Raw genomic sequence first — 22,833 nt, 5'->3', positions numbered from 1 at the left:
GGGAGAATCCAAGGGCAAGGTCAATGCCCTCTCATTGTAAGTGAATGCTTCCTTACTGCCAGGATCTCCAGCACTGAGGATGACACCGTTCTTTAAAGTTCTACTTTTCTGTTTTCTTTTCAACTGCTGCTGATTTGCAACCAGAGCCTAAGTAGATACTTAACTCTATGTTAACTCTATGTTTAGTTCAAATATGGTGACATATTTGAACTAAACATTCTACCTGTTGAATAATGAATAAAAGTGTCACTACAAATAGGACAAATTAGTGGAGACAACAATAATGGACAGGACTTTGACAGTTATTGGGTCCTTGGTAAACCCTAGGCATGGTGCCAGGTTTTTTGCATGCATAACCTCTGTTAGTCCTCCCATCAGAGGACTATTGTTGTCCTTATCTTATGACAGGAAAACTGAGACTCCGTGAAGTTGAGCACCTCGCCTGAGATCACATTTTTTTTAGAAAGTAGAGGACCAGAAGCCTACAACCTCTCTACCGGAGAGCACTGAGTGATTTTACCCTCCAGAGGACATTTGGCAATGTCAGGAGACATTTTGTTCATTATGGCTGGAGAGAGAAGAATCGTACTAATTAGCATGTACTAGTTAGAGAACAAGGATGCTGTTAGACCATTCCCCCCAAAGTACAGGATACCCCTACAACAAAGAATTATCCAGCCAAAAATGTCAGTGGTGCTGTCACAAAGAGAAAGCAGGAGAAAAAATGGAAAGGAGTTTGTGTTCCTACTGTAGTCCTAACGCCACGATGGCATGAAGTGGGCTTGTATCCAGAGTAACCCCCAACTTTTGGAGTGTGAGAGCAGGGTCCATTAGAGGCAAACCGCCAAGGAAAAGGACTGGCCTTCAATGCATTGATTGCTTACCAAACTTGAGGATTTCTTGACAATTTGTCTTCCCTTCTCTAGTGTAAATTTCCATGCCTCCTATAAAAGCAAAGTCAGACAATGTTATAACTCATGATCCATCTTTTCTTTTCCTGTTTTTTCTAAAGTTAGAATGATCTTAAGGAACACAAATTTTCAATAAACAAATCATTCCATAAATTTTTGATAATTCCCAGGAAGATAATTTCATGTTAATAGGTAACTTTATTAAGACTTCATGACAGATGCCTTGCAAATATTAGTCTTTACAACAGCCCTGAGAGATGTGATCATTGTATAGATGAGGAAATTGAGATGCAGAAAAGCTGAAAAACTTATTTAAGGTTGCATAACTCAGGTCTGGCAGAGATGCCATCTGAAGCTATGCTGCACTAACCTCCCTAGACAACTTGTCCTGTATCTAGAGCCCCACCAGCAAGAGGCTGTCAATAGCTTACTCCAGTGTCCTGTGCCGCAGCACCAAAGAACAGCAGACCACTGCCATTTGAGATCCTACTCCATCTCTCTCACCTCCTCCTTTCCTGGTTTGATATCCTCTGTTCTCTTCAAACTGTTTCCAGAGCATACATCAAAAGTATAGAGTTAACTCATTACTACCAGTAACAATCGTTATGAAAACTTCAAGGACCACTGTGTTCTTAAATTTGTAGGAGGTTGGGAGAAAGTAACACTGGGGTGGTGGGGATGGGTAGGATTTGCTCTAGGCACTTTCCAGAGCTTTTATCCCCCACTCAGTGCACATGTCCCAGCCCTGCCTTGCCTCTCCTTGGCCTGTCCCCTGTACAGCCCTAAAACATTCCCATACTCAAGACTGATACACCTGTTAGAAAACTTCATTTTCACCTTTACTTGTACTTCACACAGATCAGTAGGAAAGCTGGGACTGGGATGAATGCTGTAGTTCTCACTCTAGGTCATTGAGAATATTGTCCCTGTACCTAAGCAGTAAACATGGATAGAGGAAGAGAAAAGTTGAGGTTGGAGGGTCAGCAAGAGAAGGTGTCTTAGGAGATGCTGGCTCACTCAGGGTCAGGACTCAAGTCCCTAATTAACTCTTGTCTGTTCTTCACTTTATGGGCTCCCTTTGTCCACTATGGAGCTCCATGGAGTTTTGACAACATCAGACATGTGGGATGACATGTGAAAGGGAAGTATGACTGCCCAGTGTAATTTGGGGGTGGAGTGAATCTTCATAGACTTCCACAAAGAAAGCCTCAGAGCTAGCCCTGTATGTTCTCTGCTGGCTCTGGAACTATTTCCCTGATATCTTCCAAATCACATTTCTCTGGTTCAAGCTCGGGTGACATCAAACAATCAAACATGTCTCTCAGGTCAAAGGCATCAGGCCAGCTGGTAGCTGAGTGCATGGGAATGATGATAAAAGAAGACATTCTCCAAGTGGTAGCTAGGATGCCAGGTGCAGGGTACATTTTTTACAACACTGAAACAATGCTGTGTCCCTGAGCCCCCAAGTGTCCCCCACAACTGCCCAGCAGCCTCTTCCTAGGATTCCTCAACTTCCATGTGGTAGGACAACTAGGGGCCAGTGTGATGGCACTACCCAGCAGGTACTCTAGACTGTGCTCCAGTGCCACACCCAGCCCCCATTCTGATCTGTTGGCACAAGGGAAAAAAGAATTGACAATCCTCACTTTTAAAACAGACTGCTTAGGGAACAGACTTATTAAAAAACTAACCTTACTGAATTACTTTGGGTCTTTTCTTGAAATTCTGGCCAATCTTGGAATTTTTCCCCTTGTATAAAGTAAGCCTCTCTGGGATGGCCAGGGTAACAGACACCAGATCTGAGTGTTAATTTCTCTTTTTGGCTACCCTTGTTTGCCTCAAGCTCATTCTCCCTGGGGGGAATTTTGAAAGTGGTGTTCATCCACCTTCATTATATGTCCCTGCTTCTTTATCTTGGAAATATAATAGATGCTGGATAGACATGGAAATAAAAAATGAAAGAAAATATTTACAATGTTATGTTACACAAGGAAAACAGGCTACAAGATTTTACACAAATAGAAAAACACCTTGCAAAGGCATATACCATAATAATTATGGGTGATAACATTTCCATTTTTGCAATTTTCAGTGTTTTCTAAACTTTCAAGAATGAGCACCAATTCAGAAATAAATACTTTTAAAGAAGACTTCAATCTGTGTGGCCTTGATCTTACTGAAAAGAAAAATGGTGTGTTCACAGCACAGATGTGCCAGCAAAAGCCCTGGAGATGTGGTGGTAAATGGCACAGACATCCCTGCACTCCCAGTGCTATAGGTCTGGCTGGGAGGGTGACCTTGGACAAGTACAGAAAGTAGAAGTGAGATGAAGAGAGAGGACCCTGTCAACATCTTTGCAGAGGTCATCTGGATCCTTTTAAAAGAACCAATTTGATTTTAACCAAACTCAGTTCAGTAGAGCTCAACCAAATGATAAAGCATGTCATGACAAGTGCCACACCAAGGGTTTTAACCCCCGCGTAGTGTCGGGAGTGATGGCTGCTTCTGTGGTCCTACTAGGAGGCTGAAGGCAGATTCACTGGGATATTGGTGCATGGTGGTGGTGACAGGTTGGGGCCTGGGGCTTCAGGGAATACCAGCCTTTGCCAAGGAGGGAGTCGGAGCATCTAAGTAGGAACAGAGGCCTGAACCCAGACAGGGATCCAAATTTGTCCATTCACTCAGTACCTACATCCAAATTCCAGTTTCAATGTCCCACCAGTAGGAAAATCCAGATTTCTGCTACAAATTGGAGAAGAACAGGATCCACAAAGTAGAAAATCTGAAGCATTTCTGCAAGGTGTAGTTTGGTTAACACCAATGTGAGGCAAAGAAGGAATAATCATCAGTTTTCAGCACATTTGTGAAGAGTAAGTGAAGGGACCCTAGGTTGAATCCTATTAGCACTCCTAAGATTGGGGGTGCAGCCTCAGTGCTCCAGAGAGAAGGAGGCAAACCTCAGATTGAGTCTGCTTCAGCCAGGGCCACCCTGGCACTCACAGCTGCTCTTTGGTCGAGGCCTTCCCTGGTGTTTCTGAGTGACATTGCTGACAAGCTTCTCTTGCTGCTTGTTTCTACATAAGATTGAGAAAATAGCAGTTGTGTAGGTTAAGTGCCAGAGGCCCTTGGCCACACCCCTGGGCATCACCCAAGGCTAGAAGAAGGCCCATGCCTGGCTGATTTAAAGCTGCAGCAATAGCGTAGACAAGAGCCCTGGAGAAGCCTATAGCCTTGAGGTGTGCACTGTGGGAGGAGAAGTGAGTAAATCAGTGAGATTTGATTCTGGGCATTGAATAGCTATGTGCAGGTACTGGGAGCTCATGGGAGCAAAAAGGAGACTACTTAACATTAGATCGGGGACTTGGAAAAGCTTTTCAGAGGCCCTGCAGCTTGAGTTGAGTTTTTGCTCAAATTTTTCATCATCCTCAGAAAGTGTACATCTTTCTTGCTTTGCAGCAGGGTGCACTTAAAGGTGAGGCAACTCGCCTAGGATTTCACAGCTAGCAGGAAGTCTGGGCCCACAGTTTTCTGGCTTCAAAACTTAGGTACTTTTCCCACCTTTTCTCCAGTGCCCTCAATAACAAAAATGGAGTTTCTGATCTTTGAGGGTTGACCTTGGATTCAGAGGGACCCACCCAGCCATTTTGGGAGCCAATTCCTCTTGGGTAATTTCCCAGCTACAACACTGGTGCCTGACACTTTTGATGTCTCTAACTCCTAGGAGCAGGGTCTCAGGACTACCATTTTATGGCTCTCAACATCTTCAATAGTAGTGTGTCCAGTGTAGGGAGGCAAGGAATTCCGGTGGCCTGAATTTTGCAACACTGTTAAAATTAGGATTACTAAATGGAGACTGGGAAAGGATGGAAATTTCAGGCATTCACTCTTTCCTTTATCTAGCCAGCATTACTACTTCCAAGGTCACATGGCTGGTACCAAAGTAGGGAGTGTGGAGTTGGGGAGTTATATAAAATCAGTTATTACCATCTTCTCTCATACAGAGCTTAACATGTAGTGGGAGAATAAGACGTGCACACAAGAAGGAAAAGTGAAGGGAGTAGGAAAGGAAGGCTCCACCAGGAAAAGAGGAAAGCTGAGAAGGCTTCAGGAGAAGCAATTCTTACGCTGAGCATTCAAAGGGTGAAGAAGGTGGAAAGACGAAGAACATTTTAGGTAGAGGAAATATAAGTACAGGTCTGGAGATACAAAATTTGAAGCACTGAGCACTGAATAATACAGACATTCTGGCTACATGAAGAGAAGAGTGGTAGGCCTTGGAGGTCATGATAGAAGTATGGTCTTCATCTAAAAGGTGCTTGTTGGCAACAGAGGTGTATCAGGTTTAGTGACAAATACAAGTTAAGAAAATTTAAATTGGGGAAAGATCAAAGTACCATTTTCTCCCACAGTTGCTAACTCATATTGCAGTTCACCAACAGAAAACAGAAAATCTAAATATAAGTCTGCTAATTCTTTTCCCAGAAGAGAATGGATGTAGAATCTCGAAGACATTTGTAAAAGTTACTTTGCTTGCTTGCCTTCATGCAAGTAAAAAAAAAAAACAATTGCAATTTTTCCATTTTTATTCATATATAAAGTATGAGGGTATTCCCCCATATTCTGAAAAATTAAGCCTTGAGAATGGAGGATGCAATTCCAATGATAGGTTAGAGAGAAAGTGAATGGATGGTAAAAAAAAACTCTTAGGGTTGAAAGCAGTCATCTGAAGCATAAGCAGACTCTTCACCAAAGCACACCTTTGTTCTGGCCAAATATTTTCAGATTCTCATTACTTTCTTCATTTGGTTATCATGTTTCCTTATTCCAGCTTTAAATCCTTTTCAGAGTCTACTTATTTAATAGCTTCATGAATGGATAACTGAGGAGGCCATCACTCACTCTTATGGTTCAAAGAAACATGGATAGGTAGACTGGGAAGACCCAAAGGGCAACATGGCATGGGACATGCAATCCATAAAAGGGGAGAGAAGGATCCTTTGCTTGATCTTCAGAGCATACTATAGCATGTAGCCATGGTGGCTTATTAAAAACACTTCTGCTTAATATAATTTAATTGTCTACCCAAACCCAAAGCAGCTCAAAGTCTTCAGACAAGAGAGGCTTCGTGACTACTTACTGATGTTATGGGTTGAATTGTGTCTCATGAAAATCCATATATTCAAGTACCAATCCCTTGCCCAAAATGTTAGAAATTAGGTCATTGCAGATATAATTGGTTAAGTTGAGAAAAGGTCATACTTGAGTAGAATGGGCCCTTAATTCTTATAAATAGGACATGTAAAGAGAAAAAGACACTCACAGAGGGAAGATGATGTGAAGATTCAGGGAGACTATCATCCCTGAGCAACATCAAAGAATGCTAGCAAATCAGCAGAGCAGAGAGGCAAGGAACACATGTTCTCTCCCAGCACTCAGAAGGCTAACCCAGCTGGCCTTTAGAACTTCTAGTCTTTAGAACCATGAGACAACAAATTTCTACCTAGGGTGTGGCAGCTGTCACAGAAGACTACTACAATTTCTCTTACTCTCCAGAGTTCTTGATCCTGACTTAAGAGGTGCTTGAATGATAGAAGAGCAAGGCCTAAGAGCTTACTGCCATCAGTTTCTTGAGCAAAGGGGAGCCTAGGAGGGGTTCTACCAAACATCAGCCAAATGGGAGTCCAAGGAGAAGAATGTGGTCTAATCTGGTAGTTCAAATTCAGACAAAACTTTTACCTTTAGTGGAAACTCAAACTATTGTACTGACCACAGGTCATGGTCTCCATTGTTATTTGCCATTTAAATGAACCTGGATCATGAGAATTTGAGTCCTGGTTTCATACTTGCTAGTTGTGAACTCTGGGCAAGTTATTTAAGCACCCTGAGCTTCAATTTTTCTCATCTGTGATATGGAGATGAGAACAGCTTTGTTGTGGGCTTTGATCAAGATAGTACAAAGAACAGTGTCTTGCACATAGGTATCATGGCATTGATGTTAACAATAATTAGTGTTTTTATTTTGGGTTGTTAGGTTACCAATACACAACTGGAAAAATTACAACAATTATAACATCAACTTACACAAATTATGCTGCTTTTCAATGATCCTGAAACTGCTCTGAGAAGAAAGTATTATTTTCTGTACTTTATAGATAAGAAAACAAAGGTCAAGAGAGATGACACAATTTAACTAGAGCCTCTCTGCAGGCAGAGGCAAGACTGTTACTCAAGTTTCTAGGCCCTAGCACCTTTCCCATCACTGACATATTGTTTTCTACAAATTAAGTAAGCCTGATACTTTAATCTAAGCAAGCAAATATTACCTATGAAGTTTCATGAAGTCCTTGGAGAATGGCAAGCATAGATCCCAGGAAGTGAAGGTGGTTTAATGCAAAGGAGAGACAGTCAGAGGAGAGGACTGGTTCTGTATGTTGAGAGGCCGTACACCTGGGTGGAAATCAGTGTGATCTAGATGCAAATGTGATAGCAAGCATATGACTGATCATGAAAGAACAAAGATACATTCCTTTAATCAGTCATTTCTTGTGCAGTCATTCCAGAGCCCTGCTCTGGAAGATGCTAATAAATGTGCTAAAACAAAGAATATGGTTCTGTTTTTTTAAGTTAAAAAGTTTGGTAATCTGAGATTGAAAGCCTTCTCTGAGAGAGAACACAGGTTAATGTATTCAAGGTCATGAGCCAGTTTGTGGGAATGACTTACGTAGATTCACCATTTCTCAAAAACTCAGAAGTTTCAGCCAAGATGCACTAAGCCTCATTGACTAGGATAGGGAAACATGTAAAGAAGACAGCATACAGAAGGCCTTTGGGACTTAGCATCGTGTCCTGTGATATTTTAAGAGTATTAGTGACTTGGACATGATGCATTCACAATTTGGTCCTTCTCATACTCTGCAATGTTAAAGAACTGCATTCTGGGACACATAGGGAAGGAAATAAAGAAAAACAGTGTTGTTAGGCGTGAGCTTCCACAGTGAGCAATTTTTAGTGATCAAGTGCTTTGTTATCCATTATAGCAGCATATTTGAAAAGTACAAAAAGTGCCTTTTGTTCACTTCACTCTTTTGACAGCAGTGACAGATTCCCACAAAAGAGAAATCTTCTGAGATGTAAAATGATGATTTGAGATGACATTTTTATTGTCAAAGAACATGCATGAATGAGGGGATGAGTTGGGGGTGGGGCATGATCTCATTTACTCTGGATCTTTTCTAAAAGTTTATGAGGACAAGTTGCTCCTCATACCCAAACTAAATGGTAAAATGGATTTAAAAAATAATGTAAGACTTGAAAGATGCCATTTTCAAAGACATTATTGTCCACTGGAAGAGATAAGTGCATAGATAACTAGTATAAGCAGTGCAATGGACTGAATGTTTGTGTCCCCACACCAACCCCACTCATATGTTGAAGCCGTTGCTGGCACCTTGATCTTGGACTTCTAGCCTCCAGAACTGTAAGAAATAAATTTCTGTTATTTCTAGGTACCCAGCCTGTGAGTCTTTGTTATAGCTGTCCCAATTGACTAAGATGGGAAGGCAAGAAAAAACCAACAGAAGCGTAAGGAAAAGGGCTTTGAGGTGATTTTGATTAAGTAGAAAGATAAAGGCAAGAAGTTCCACTGCTTGTGAGTTTTTATCAAATATCGGCATTTTCCTTCCTTCTTCTAGGCTAATTAGGTGTTTATATCTATTAGTATTATCAATATATTTAATCATGCCATTTCTGTTCTTTCTTTTTCTCATTTTAGTCAGGTTTGCCAGGGGTCTGTCAATCATGTTTATTTTTTCAAAGAACCAGCTTTTTGTTTCATTGATTCTTTGTATGGTTTGTTTTTTGGTTTCTATTTCATTAATTTTGGCACTATTTTTATTATTTCTCTCCTTCTGCTTGTTTTGGGATTTGCTTATTCTTATTTTTCTAGGAGTTTGAAATGTAGCATTAGGTCATTGATTTGAGATCTTTCTGTCCTTTTAATGTATGCACTCATGGCTATAAACTTTCTTCTTAGGACTGCCTTTGCTGTGTCCCATAGGTTCTAGTAGGTTGTGTTTTCATTTTCATTAACTTCCAGGAAACTTTTAATTCCTTTTCTCAAGCAATACTGTTAGCCACTAAGTGAGGCAGGTGCTTTCAAGTGCAAACTCCTACACTTAAGGGGGAGAAAGTTGCCATCCATTAAAAGACTGTTAACATGGTCCTGTTCAAGGTTGGGTACCAGTAGGAGCAGGTAATGGAATGAGTGAATATGATTGATATATTTCATATATTTGTATGAAAATAGAAAATGAAACCCATCAAAACGGGTTTTTAAAGGGGGAAGAGAGAGGATGAGGGAGAATGATGGAGCGGTGAACCTAACCAAGGTACCTTGTAAGCAGGTATGTAAATGTCACATGGAACCTTCTGTACAACTTAATCTTGACTAATCCTGATATATGCTAATAAAAATGTAGAAAAAAGACTCTTAACAAACCTTCAAGTTCTTTCTTTTGTTTCAGCTAAAATTCTTTGAAGAGACTTACTAGGAAGCAGTCTAGTTCATCTCAGTCATTCTGACTCTTTCTTTTAGGCAACCTAGAGTAAACCTGGCTTGTTATAATATTCAACTGAGCATGCCCAGAAGTGTTCATGTCACCATGACCTTAAGCTGAGCTTGCTTAGAAATGTGTGCTTGCTCCTACATGTAGGATAATAGACTTTTCCATACACAAATACATAGGCTATGCAAATAAACCCCCCATGCTTCTTTGATGAGCGTGTTCCTTTGTAAATAACCCTATGCTCTCCTTAGTTGCTGTATATAATAAAACTTTCTCCACTCTTATTTTCTGGTTGTGCTTTTTTGACTTTGGACTTACCAGGAACTCATTGTGTTTAGTTACAATACCTTTTTAAAAAGCATTGTTTTAAATAGAACTATAATCATCCTACTCCTTTTTCTGACACTATTAGTCACTGATTTACCATTGTCACCACCACCATCACCTTTGCATGTCACTTTGCCATAAAGGTTCTTCTATGTTCAAGCATGGTGTGTACTTTACCTCTACACTTTATACTAATTAAACAGAGTAGAAAGCATTCTGTTTTTGAAAGTAACCATTCTTAGCTCTGCTTTATTAATGAGAAACCCCAGACCCAGTGCTGCTAAGTGAATCGTCAAAGGCCACACAACTACCTCTCTTCCATTTGACTCATTCTTCCCTAGTATATGGGGATGCAAATTCTCAAGTACTAGACTCCATGATCTAATCTTATTTATTGGATGTTTTCCTTCTCTTAAAGCAAATGATTTCTGCAAATCATTGGGTTAGTAAGATAGTCAGTTGTTAGGTTGTTTTTTGCCAAGTGTTTTATGACACAGTTATTTTAATTTTATTAGTGCATATTAATTGTACAAAATAATGGGTTTCATTATAACAGTTTCATACATGTGTATAATATACTTTGATCATACTCAACTCCCATATTACCCTTTCTTATCTACCCCTTCTGCTGCTCTCCTTCTCTTCCCAAATAGCCCCTTATCTACTCTCATATTTTTTTAAAATCTGGATTCCACATATGAGGGAAAAGATGATATTTGTCTCTTTTAAGTCTGGCTTATTTCAACTGAAGCTCAACTGATGAGCTCCAGTTCTACTCATTTTCCTGAAGATTACATAATTTGTTTCTTTTTATGATTGAACACTACTCTATTGTGTATATATAAAACATTTTCTGCATTCTTATCCTTTGAGGGGAACCAAGGCTGATTCTGTAATTTAGCTCTTGTAGAGCTGTAATAAATATGGATGTGCAGATATATGTATTATGAGCTGACTCACATTCCTTAGGGTATATACCCAAGAGTGGTATAGCAGGATCAATGGTAGTTCTATTTTTAGCTTTTTGAGGACCTTCCATACTGATTTATGCAGTGACTTGACTAACTTACATTCAGAAGTGTTCTTGTTTGCCCACATCTTCACCAACATTTTTTTTTTCCTCTCTTCATGATACCCATTCCATCCTGACTGGGGTGGGATGGAATCTTAATGTAGATTTGATTTCAATTTCCCAGATGGCTAAAGATGTTGAACTCTTTTTCATGTATTTATTGTCCATTTGTACTTTTTTTGAGAACTGTTCAGTTCATTTGTCTATTTTATTGATTGGATTATCTGTTCTTTTGGTGTTTAATTTTTTTGAAGTCTTTATTCTTATTCTGGACATTAATCTTCCATTGAATGAATAGCTGGCAAAGATTTGCCTATTCTGTAGGCTGTCTCTTGACTTTGTTAATTGTTTCCTTTGATGTGGAGGAGCTTTTTAAGTTCTGTGCAATTCTATATGTCAATCTTGCTCTTATTTCCTGATCTATTGGAGTCCTATTCAGAAAATCATTGTCTATACCTATATCTTGAAATGTCTTCCCTTAGTACTTTCAATATTTCAGTTCTTACATGAAGGTCTTTGATCCATTTTGAATTGATTTTTGTTCAGGGTGAGAAATAGGGATCTAGCTTCAGTCTTTTATGTGGATATCCAGTTTTCCCAGTGCCATTTGTTAAAGAGGCTATCTTTTCTCCAAAGTATCTTTTTTGGCCACTTTGTACAGAATCAGAATCAGATGACAGTAGTTGGGTGGGCTTATTTCTGGATCTTCTATTCTATTCCATTGGTCTATGTGCCTGTTTTTGTGCCAGTTCCATGCTGTTTTAGCATAATTTGAAACAGATATTGTGATACCTCCAGTGCTACTCTTTTTTGCTCAGGATTGCTTTGGCTAGTCAGGGTCTTTTGTACTTCTATATGAATTTTAGGACTGTTTATTTTACCTCTGTGAAGAACATCCTTGGGATTTTATTGAGTCTGTACATCACTTTCAGTAATATGGACATTTTCGCAATATTAATTCTGTCAATTCATTAACATGGTTGGGGGGGGGTCTTTTTATCTTTCTCAATATATTCATTAGTGGTACATGAAAAACATACTGGTTTTAGTATGCTGATTTTGTATCCTGCTATATTGTAGAAAGTGTTTATTAGAGCTAAGAGTGTTCTAGTGAAGTCTTTAGGGTGTTTTAAGTATAGGACCACATTTAAATGGGAATAATTTGACTTCTTTCCCCATTTGCATTCCTTTTTTTTTTTCTTTCTCTTGCCTTATTGCTCTGGCTAAGAATTCAAGCACTATATTGAAGACTAGCGAGAAAAGACACCTTATCTATTTCCTGAATTTAGAGGAACTGATTTCAGCTTTTACCCATTCCGTTGGGTGTAGCTTTGTATATATTCACTTGGTATATATACACTTTATTATGTTGACATATGATCTTTCTATTCCTAGTTTCTTTAGAGCTTTTATCATGAAGTAGTGCTGAGTTTTGTTGAAAACTTTTCTGTATCTATTGATGTGATCATAAGATTTTTGTGCTATATTATGTTTATGTTTTATATTATTATTATCAAAATAAAGAAGGGAGCAGAGAATAGAGAAAAGAAATGAAAAACAAGGTTAAATAAAAGAAAAATGAATAAAAGTGAAAAGAATATGAGGAGAAGGCAGAGCAGGAGATTAAAAAAATCAGATTACAAACTAAATAAAAATACATAAGTAAAACTAGGTAACAGTAAGAAGAGGAACAAAACATAAAAGCATTAAAGATTTTAAGATAAAGTAAAAGCAATACCAGGAATTGGAGAAGCTTCTTTTCAGAATCCCTAGTACTAGGATCCAGCAGGTCAGGTCGGGGAGACAGTGGGCTGTCATTTCAGTCTGTTGCAGTTCCTCTCTGTACTTCCTGCTGTGGTTGGTGCTGTATGTGGGCTGAGGACTGGGTAATCAAGGATATTTTGTCAGTGTCAGGGCTGCATTCACTTTAGGAGACTTCCTTGCTTGTGTAATAGGAACTGCTGCTGGCCACACTGAGCACTGTGGCTTGCAAGCTGGACAGCTTCCCACTCAAGCCAGAGGTTTCACATTTGTTACACCCAATGGCAGCAAATGTCCATGGTGAGAGGTGTCTCCTTTGTGCACTGGAAAGTGGAGAAGCAAACAAGGCACTGAGTTCTATACTAGAGGGGGAGAACTGAGGGAACCTGGCACTCGCCTGCCTGCCCATCTCAGTGCTTTCGGACTCCACCCACAAGTAATCCACCCTGCAGGAAGGAGGCTACTATAGAAACTGAGTGGTCCTGGAAAAAAATTTGGAGGCTACTTAAAAAGCTGGACATCGATCTACCATTTGATCCAGCAATACCACTCTTGGGGATACACCCAAAAGACTGTGACACAGGTTACTCCAGAGGCACCTGCACACCCATGTTTATTGCGACACTATTCACAATAGCCAAGTTATGGAAACAGCCAAGATGCCCCAGCACTGACGAATGGATTAAGAAAATGTGGTATCTATACACAATGGAATTTTATGCAGCCATGAAGAAGAATGAAATGTTATCATTCGCTGGTAAATGGATGGAATTGGAGAACATCATTCTGAGTGAGGTTAGCCTGGCCCAAAAGACCAAAAATCGTATGTTCTCCCTCATATGTGGACATTAGATCAAGGGTAAACACAACAATGGGATTGGACTTTGAGCACATGATAAAAGCGAGAGCACACAAGGGAGGAGTGAGGATAGGTAAGACACCTAAAAAACTAGCTAGCATTTGTTGCCCTTAACGCAGAGAAACTAAAGCAGATACTTTAAAGCAACTGAGGCCAATAGGAAAAGGGGACCAGGAACTAGAGAAAAGGTTAGATCAAAAAGAATTAACCTAGAAGGTAACACCCATGCACAGGAAATCAATGTGAGTCAATGCCCTGTACAGCTATCCTTATCTCAACCAGCAAAAACCCTTGTTCCTTCCTATTATTGCTTATACTCTCTCTACAACAAAATTAAAATAAGGGCAAAATAGTTTCTGCTGGGTATTGAGGGGGGGAGAGGGAGGGGGCGGAGTGGGTGGTAAGGGAGGGGGTGGGGGCAGGGGGGAGAAATGAACCAAGCCTTGTATGCACATATGAATAATAAAAGAAAAATGAAAAAAAAAAAAAAAGAAACTGAGTGATCTGCTGTACCTGGGTTCATACCTCCCAATCCTGCCCGACAGAAAACCACATGCTGCAGTGGTGAGGTAGCTCTGGAGGTAGAGCAATCTACAGGCCATGGACTCAGAGCTCTCAGTATTTGCTGAGATGGGATCCACAGAGGTCAGGAACACTGCCTACTCACCATAGCCCAAGCTCCCTGCTGCTTAAACTTCTCAGTGGATCTGCTAATCCTTCCCCTTTCCTTGACTGTCTCTCATGTTGATCTCCCACTCAGATGCTGGGGCAGGTGTCCCGGTTCTCTGATCTGTGTTTGTTCCTTGCTTTCAGCACCCACTGTAGGTCAGTCTCAAAAAATAGGTCCTTTCTGAAGGAAGTACCAGGCTGTAGCCTGGATTAGATTTCTTCTCAGGTAGAGTTACTGTCACACCAAATCTCCACATTGGATTTAGGGCTTGCAAGAACCTGTGTGAGAGTCAACTAAATTGGGTCTTTTCTGTCAAAGGGCTAGCTCAGTCAGTAAAGCATGAGACTCTTATTCTCAGGGTCGTGGGCAAAGTTTCTGCTTTTAAGAGAATTGTCTGTCATTGGATGTCCTAAACATAAACTGCTAGTTTTAAGGTAATCGTTGTCCAAAGGAATCTCTGCTCCAAGGTCCCCTTGACTCACAAGTTAATTAAATACTTGATGCTGCCATTTCAGGTCAAACAGTCATTTCAGGCCTCAGTTTCCCCAGAATCATAGAATTCTCACCTCATGAGTCACCCTTTTGTCTTTGAGTATACCAATCAAATTAAGTTTTGTGTCCATATTCTCCAATAAGGTCTGCTTTTCTCCTATGCTCTTGCCTAAACTTCAATCTTAGTCAATCGCAAAGTCTGTGAACCTGAGCTCCCTCCTTTAGAGCAAGGGGCAGTCCTGTGTTAGAGATAAAAACTGAGGCAGCCCTTCCCCCTCCTCCACAGCGTGCTTGCTTGCCTGACTCCAGTCTGAGGCACACCATTCTGCAGAAGCAAATTTTTCCTTGCCCATCAACTTTCGAGCACGTGTCTGATTTGTAATTGTAGCAGTGCCTTGATATTTCTAGCATATGGATTTCCCTGTATGCCTAAGATTGCCAGTCTGTTGTTACCAGGCTGTTGGGATTATCTTGTGGTGGTGGCTTCAGCATCCCCTCCTTCCCAGGATGATGAGGTTAGAGCTATGAACTGTTTTCTACTTTTCTCTGGGTTGCCTTTCTGTTTCTCCATTCTTCTGAACTGTCACCTCCTTGATTCTCAATGCTCTTCCTCACTTTATTGTCTGAGAATACAGGCAATAAAGAAGATGTCCTAAGAAGGACATCTTCTTAGTCCTGGAGTTGCCTGGAGGAAACTTCTAGACCACCATCTTAGTCTGGAAGCCCTAGTATTTTAGTTTTTTAAAGCCATTTTTGTATTTGCCTTTAGGTTGTTACATAAGTCTTGCCCATTGCTATACAACCAAACAATTTATTTGTAATAGTTTTCTATTGTTGCTGAAACAAATGAACACACACTTTGTGGCTCACAAAGTTGACACAAACTTACTCTTTTATAATTTTGGAGGTCAGAAATCCAAAACTAATATTAAGGTGACAGCAGGACTGATTCCTTTTGTAAGGGTCCAAGGAAAACCTTTTCCTTGTCTCTTCTGATGGTTAGTGATCATGCACATTCCTTGGTTGATGTCCTCATCACTTTGATCTCTACCTGTATTATCACATTTTATTCTCTCACTCTGATCTTAAATCTTGCCTTTTGTTATTGTTGTACTGGGGATTAAATTCAGGGTTTCTCACATGCTAGGCAAGTGCTTACCACTTGAAGCACGCCCCCAGCCCTTTTGGGATAGCCCTTATAATTTTGCCCATTGGCCTCCTTCTACCTCCACCTCCCGAGTGACTGTGATTACAGGCATGTACCACCATGCCCAGTTCAAATCTTTCCTTTTATGAGTAATCTTGCCATTATATCAATTCACAAAGATAATCTAGATAAATTCCCTAGTTGAAGAGTTTTAACTAAATCACATTCAAAAATTTCCTTTTACTATGTAAGATAACACACCTACAGGTTCTGGGGATTAAGGTGTGAATTCTTTGTGGGGAGTGCCTGAGGGTGATACTTTTCTATGGTATTATTTATTCAACAAATAGTTATTGAGCAATTAATACAGCAATGAATTGTGCTGGGCTCTGGGGGAAATTGCAGCAAATAGTACTATGTTTGAGAAATCAAACACCCAGACTATGGACTTTACATCCTAATGGGAGACACAGACTCTAACTAATAATTTTACAATTATATAATACAATTATAATAAGTGCTGGAAGGATGGAATGCAAGGAATGCAGAGCAATCCTGGAGGACCTGGCTTCACTTGAGACATCAGGGAGAGAACTTCTTAGAGGAAACGACTTCTAAGCTAATCTCTGATGTGGAAAATTAATTAGGTGAAGAGGAAGGCCAAGCACAGATGCTGAGAGAAGAGTGATTAAAACTTTAAAGTTCAAAGGATCTTTTAGTACTGCTCCAAATTCATTAAGGTCATTAGCATTTCTTGAGCTAAGAGAAAAAATAATCACATTCTGAAGAGACAGATGTCATTTTCTGAAAATTTTAAAAACAGGAAAAAAACATTTTTATACCTTAAACATCATGTAAGTACCTTTCTTGGGAACATTTGATTTCTTCCACTTTTTAGAAGTCAAGGGTAACAACATTTGCCTTATTATTGCTGTCCTTTAAAGAGTCTTGATATAGCCATGAGTTTAGTGTTCCCTAAATAAATTTTCCAAGATAATAAATATGGACTTTAACAAAAACACAGCTTGGATTCTCTGGCAAGATCATTTGAAATGATTGGAGAAAAGACTGAGGAACAGACCTTACATAATGCAGTGTTTTAATGCAGTTCTTACTTCTCTTAGTGTTTTAAATCTTCAAATACTCAGGGAGCAGTTTAATTTAGTGACCTGTGGTATTTAAAGGCTTTCTGTTCCTATGATAATTGATTGGTTAATGACCATCAAAGAGTCATGTGGAGGCAACTACATGAAGGGCAAAATGGAATCTAGTTTTAATTTTCACCTTTTAAATTATGAGAAAATGGTGAGTATTTTGTTTAATTCTTGGTCCTTTCATCTTCCTTTCCTATAAATCAGTTGTTTGTGGTCTTTGCTCATTTTTTTCTTTTTCATTTTAAAGAGTTCTTAGACTCACAGAGGAAAATAATTATTTGTGTGGCATGTTACAAAATCATTTTCCCAGCTTCCCATTTGTCTTTTGGATTTATGTATAGGCAGTCAGGTATATTAATTTTTCCCTTTCTGACTTTTGAATCACAAATTATACATGAAACCACTCAGTTTTTCCTTGTTTATGTCATGGTCCCATTCTTTGTGATTTAACTTTTAGCTCTTTATTTTACTACAAGGAATAGATAGACATCTAACTTAAAAATTTCCCCAAGAATCTAGTCTTTATTCCTATGCATTTATTGAATAATTCAGTGTTTTACCATTGACTCAAAAATGCTATTTTAATAAAAAATAAGAATCTCGAATGCATTTGGGCTTATTTCTAGACACTGTATTCTGTTCCATTTTAAGTTGATTATCTGTATCTAAATGGCTATTATTCCGCAGTCATCTATTTAATTGTTCATCATTTCCTCCGATGTTTAAAGAGGAATTTTTAAAACACTGTCAATTAAACAGCTCCATAACCAACAATTTGCTTGAAATTTTTTCCCATTTGAAAAATTTAGGATAATGGACTAACCTTGCAATTGTGTGGGAGGATTTTAGATGATATACATGACGACCAAATACTTAGTCCAATTGCATGGTGGTTGTCATTGGCTTTTAATTTTTAGCCTCTAATGTGTACCTCTGATACAATATTAGCTTAGTACAACTATATTATGAGAATAAAAGAATGACTGCCTACACCTTAAAATCCTGTCAATTTCTCCCAAGACCCTTTGATTAGTGTCATTTCTAGTCTCAGTGACCAAAGACATGGTCATCTTCCAAGCACAGCCATGGCTTTAATTAAGCAGGGAATTTTGGGAACTTCATTAATTGTTTCAGAAGACATATAATAATGTCCCAAGGCTGTAGGCTGTTATTTCTTTTCCTTCAAAAACCACATTTGATTTCCTAATGGTTTACCAAGTCAGACGTGGAGATAAGCTGCCACTCAGGAAGGAAATTTCCTTAACCCAAAGCTTCTTCCTAATTTAATAATTTCTATTTTCCAAAGTTTGTCTATATGATGAAGCACTGCTCATATGCCATGCACAGTTAAGGTAGAGGACAGGGGTACAGCAAACACAAGGAGAGAAGTTGACCAGACAACCAAATGGGACAAAAAAGCTTAGTTGTTCTGTCTTGTTTGGGTTCTGGGCTATTATTTTGCTAGAATTGATCATGGCAGAAGCCATGGAGGCTCTAAAATAGAAGGGAGCTCATGCTGATGAAATAGGAAGTAATTTTATCTCTGTGATACAGAGATTCTATTAAGCTGAGAACACTTTATTTTTATCTTCTCTGTACTTGTCATCAAAAAGTTAAGTCATAATTACAGTGCTGAGAGGACAAATGTAGACTTTAGAGATATGAGTCTTGGAAAACAGACATGGGTTCTCACACACACACACACACACACACACACACACACACACACTAAATAAATTGAAGCTTGGGGTCAGAGATTAGTTTTCTTAATTAAGAACAAAGAAGACCAATTGCTGATTTCCAGAGAGCATTTGGATTTGGTTTTAAATGGGCAAGACTATGGGGTAGAATCTGGATTCCAACTCTAGACTCCAATCTTCTCGCCAATTCCACATTACTTTTCATTCACTGATTCATTTCTTTAATCACCTACTTAATTCCAGGAACTATGGTAGGCTCTGAGAATATGCCCTCAAAAAGTTCTCATTCACGTGCAGGGCTCCTGGTGCACCCCAAGCTGTCACAACAGAGGAAATAAGTAAGAGATCCATTTCTGGTGGTTGAGTACAGCCTAGATCAGAAAGGAAGACTGGAAAGGACAGATGGATGTTCACAATGGGTCTTCTAGAAGTTTCACATCAGGACGGTCCAACTCTAGATAAGTGGACCAAAATATTTCCAGGCCTAGGTTGAGTCTACAAGAAAAGATAAAGAAGGAGAAACACTGGGAGTACAGAAAGCAAATTTCAAGAAAGAGTGGAATGATAAGGAACATTATAAAGACATTACTGTCACTATTTTTGTAGGTAGCAATGAGTTCAAATTTTAGTCCATTTATTCAATTCACATTTATAGGTCATTTTAGTGTACAGCACTAAAATGTGTGCAGTGGCAACAGACACTGGGTAGATGCAATCCCACCCTTACAATCTTATAGTCCAGTATTTGGCATTTAGGAGGCCACTGGTGCCCTTAAAGGAAAGACTAGAATGATCTATTTTTTGGAAGGCAGGGGTTGAACTGGGGTTTGAACTCAGGGCTTTATGCTTGCAAAGCAGGTACTCTGCTGCTTGAGGCACACCAAAAGAAAGACTAGAAACCCAGTAATAGAGTTTAAGTTAATGAATCCATCAGGAAAGGGTGGAAATCAAGGAATTGTTGGGAAAAAGGATGATGTGAGAGGGTAAACTTCCATGATTTTGGAAGTCTGGGAGGTTACCAGATAACAAAGTCCATTAGCAGGAGAAGGGACAATACTTTCAGGCTTGTCAAGGACAGTTTTCAGGCTTGGGCTCCACTACAGCAGTTCTTCCTCTGCTGTATTTATCCAAAGCTTTGTAGAAATGCTGATCCCAAATCCCAGATGCCTTGGGTTAGGGATCCATATTTATTTTTGCTTCCCATTCTAAAATAAGTTAAACATTTTGAACTCTGGAATATTCCATCGAGACCAGATCAATCCTTTCAATGGAGGAGGTAAAGAAAACAGGTTCAGCATTGCCCTTCGCATCTGATCTCTCAGTCAACAAACCCTAGGAGGCACTTACCAGTCCCAGAAACACAATGGTGAGAGAGAAAGACGTGGACCCTGCCCTCAAATAATACCAAAGAATGAATGCAGTGCTGGAAGTGAGTGAAAGGGAGACTTTCTTCAGACAGGCTGGATGCTGCAGACTGATAGACAGAGTGAACACTGCAGAGACCTGCAGGAGGGCAGCTCCTGGCCATGCTGGGTTCTGGGAGAGTCCAGGCAAAGGGTCCAGGCCCAGGTGCTGAGGCAGGCAAGGCATGCTGTCCTTTGAAGATACATGTATACTGTGGGAGGACTTAGTCCTCCATTCCTGTTCCCCCAGCAAGAGCTCAGCCGTCCTCTGCTGGGCCTCCAGTTCCTCCTGGTCCTCTCTGTTACAGCCCTTACCACATCCATTGTTTACAAGCCTGCCTCCCCCTCCCCCACTCCATTTACGTCTCTACTCCCTGCCACATTTGCCAGAATACTGTTCTACATAATTCAATCTACATAAATATTTGCTGGCTGAAGAAAGGAAAACAATTATTTCACAGAAGCTAAGGGACTTGAGAGAGGTCTTTCAGTTCTTAGGTATTAGAGGACTTATTTATAAAATAGAAGAAGCATATCTGTCCTGCAGACTTGTGATAGCTAAAAGAGATAACTTACTTAGGATTGGCACATGGTAAGTGTTTAATGAATGTTCTTTGAGGCATGACTAAGTGGGCAAATTGCTGTATGGACTAATTGGTACTGAGAAAGCTGGAATACATGTGCAAGATGCTTGGAAATTAAACTCTTCAGGATGTTTCATTTAAAGTAAAGCAGAAGGAGCCTTTATTTCCCTCTGACTCTGAGAAGTGGTTACTCTGAATGCATTGCATAATCTATGCTAAACACAGGTGGTGCTGATATGAAGGACTGACGTTCTGGTTATGAGGAAGGGTCAAAACCATTAGCCTCAACTTTAAAATAAGTTTGTTAATTTATACGTAGAAAGTAGAATCTGGCCTTGTGTACTGGATTATAATTGGAGTCATCAGTATGGAATCATTTGCATACCCACACATGCACACACACGTAAGTTGGATAGACACAGAAATAATTACAGATGTGTGTGTATATGTTGGTTGCATACCTACATACTTTACCTACCTCTCTACTAAGAAGTGCTAGAGGCAATGACATCTTAGTAGCAATGACTTCCAGTGCCCAGACCTTGTCTTCTAAATTCCATTCTCCATTAAAAGGAACCAAAGCTCCTTGGGGGAAATAGCTGATTTTAGGGTTGGAGGAGAAAAGCATACAACATAACAAGATGAACCTGGATTATCTGATAGTACCAGAAATTAAGGAAATACTTAAAAAATAGATAAAGGCATATCAAAGGGACAGAGGAGCCAACCCAAAAGAGCTCCTAATGGTCCCAAACCAGAAAACTTTCAGTAATATAACTAATACTACTTTAGATGATAGCTCAGATTATGAAATGCATATACATTATTCATATGCATCACTAGTAATGTAATCTAAAGTGCAATGTTGGTTTCTTCAATTTTGATAAAGTAACATTTAGATGTTAATATCAGGAGAAATTGAATTCAGGAAAGGGGTGCATTCTTAGAGTTGAGGAAGAGTAGATAACATATCCGAAAGCATATGACCTCACAGGGTGGACAGAAGGGTACTGTTGCTTGTACAGAATGAAATTTAATGATGAGAGAATTTTAGAAAATGTCCAACTTCCTGTCCCCTGTGATTTCCCCCACAAAGCTTACTATCTAAGACCTTGTATTAAAGAGAGATGCCAAATACTTTATTTGACATCCAACATTTAAAAATAAAGGTAAATTCCTGAAGTCAGCTTGCTTATTTCCCACTTGAATGAGAATTTGTCACATGTCTCTTTCTATACGTATACCAACTTACTCCTTCCCAAAACAGGTAAGCCAGATTCCCAAGGGTTTGGATTCCAAGGAAACATGAATTCCCTGTGCATACACACACTCCCACATTCAGCATCAGAGAGACTCTGGTTCCTGTACAAACTGGATCCACCATGAAAAAGCTGCTTCAAAATTCCTTGCTGTCTTATGATAGCAGTTCTCCCTCCTTCCTAGCTGGAGGCCCCAGAGAAATGGCAAGAACCAAACTCTACACCGGTGTACGTTCTGAATAGAATTCTCTTTTAATGTGGCTTGGAGTGGAGCAAAGTTGGTCTGGAGTGTGCTTTTGAGATGCTGGTCCATACAGCAAGTCAATCTAGCACAGCCATTGTTAGGAGAGGTCTGCCTGGGGAACTCAGGGCTGGAGAGGGAGCAGCAGAAAGCAGAGGAGGCTCTGGGATGCTCCTGGTTCAAAAAGAGCTCTTCCTTTATAACACTTGGATCCAAACAGAGCCATGGGGTATGCACAAAGAAGCTGCATTCACTTCCAACTTGGGAGCTGTGGTGTCATAATCATGTCTCTGCACACGTATGTGCACACACCAGCATCATTCAGTGCTTTGTTCTGTGTTACAGATGGGAGGGGGTGACAAAATAATGCCCAGAATGGTAGCAACACAACACAGAGCCATCTGGGTGGTCCTTGCAATGATGGCCTGCAAATTATTTTCTTCTCCTCTTCTCTGTTCAGTCTCTTCCTCTTCCCCCTCCTCATGTGCTTACATCCTAATAAGGAAATCTGCATAATTTTAGTATCTCTGTCTATAAATGTAAATTCTAACAATACCTACTTTGTAAGAGTCAATGGGTTGATACATATAAAGTATGTAGAAGAGTATTAGCGTATTGTAAGTACTGAAAAAGATATTTTTAATGATGGTTGAGAGGAGAGTTAGCATTTTATTGGAAGAATTAGGAAT

At 39.7% G+C, this 22,833-nt stretch overlaps 1 protein-coding gene across 2 annotated transcripts in view; it reads right to left on the bottom strand.

The window, feature by feature from the left end:
* The window catches only part of Aoah (acyloxyacyl hydrolase), a 227,048-nt gene that overhangs the window by 134,355 nt on the left and 69,860 nt on the right, over positions 1-22,833 (bottom strand). For both annotated transcript variants that reach the window (XM_074065287.1, XM_074065288.1), the window contains exon 5: positions 885-944. In XM_074065287.1, the coding sequence (XP_073921388.1) occupies positions 885-944 (60 nt within the window). The remainder of the gene's footprint in view (positions 1-884; positions 945-22,833) is intronic.

This window comes from Castor canadensis, chromosome 2 (assembly GCF_047511655.1).
Source record: "Castor canadensis chromosome 2, mCasCan1.hap1v2, whole genome shotgun sequence".
NCBI lineage: Eukaryota > Metazoa > Chordata > Mammalia > Rodentia > Castoridae > Castor > Castor canadensis.
This window is presented reverse-complemented; position numbering and strand designations above follow the sequence as displayed.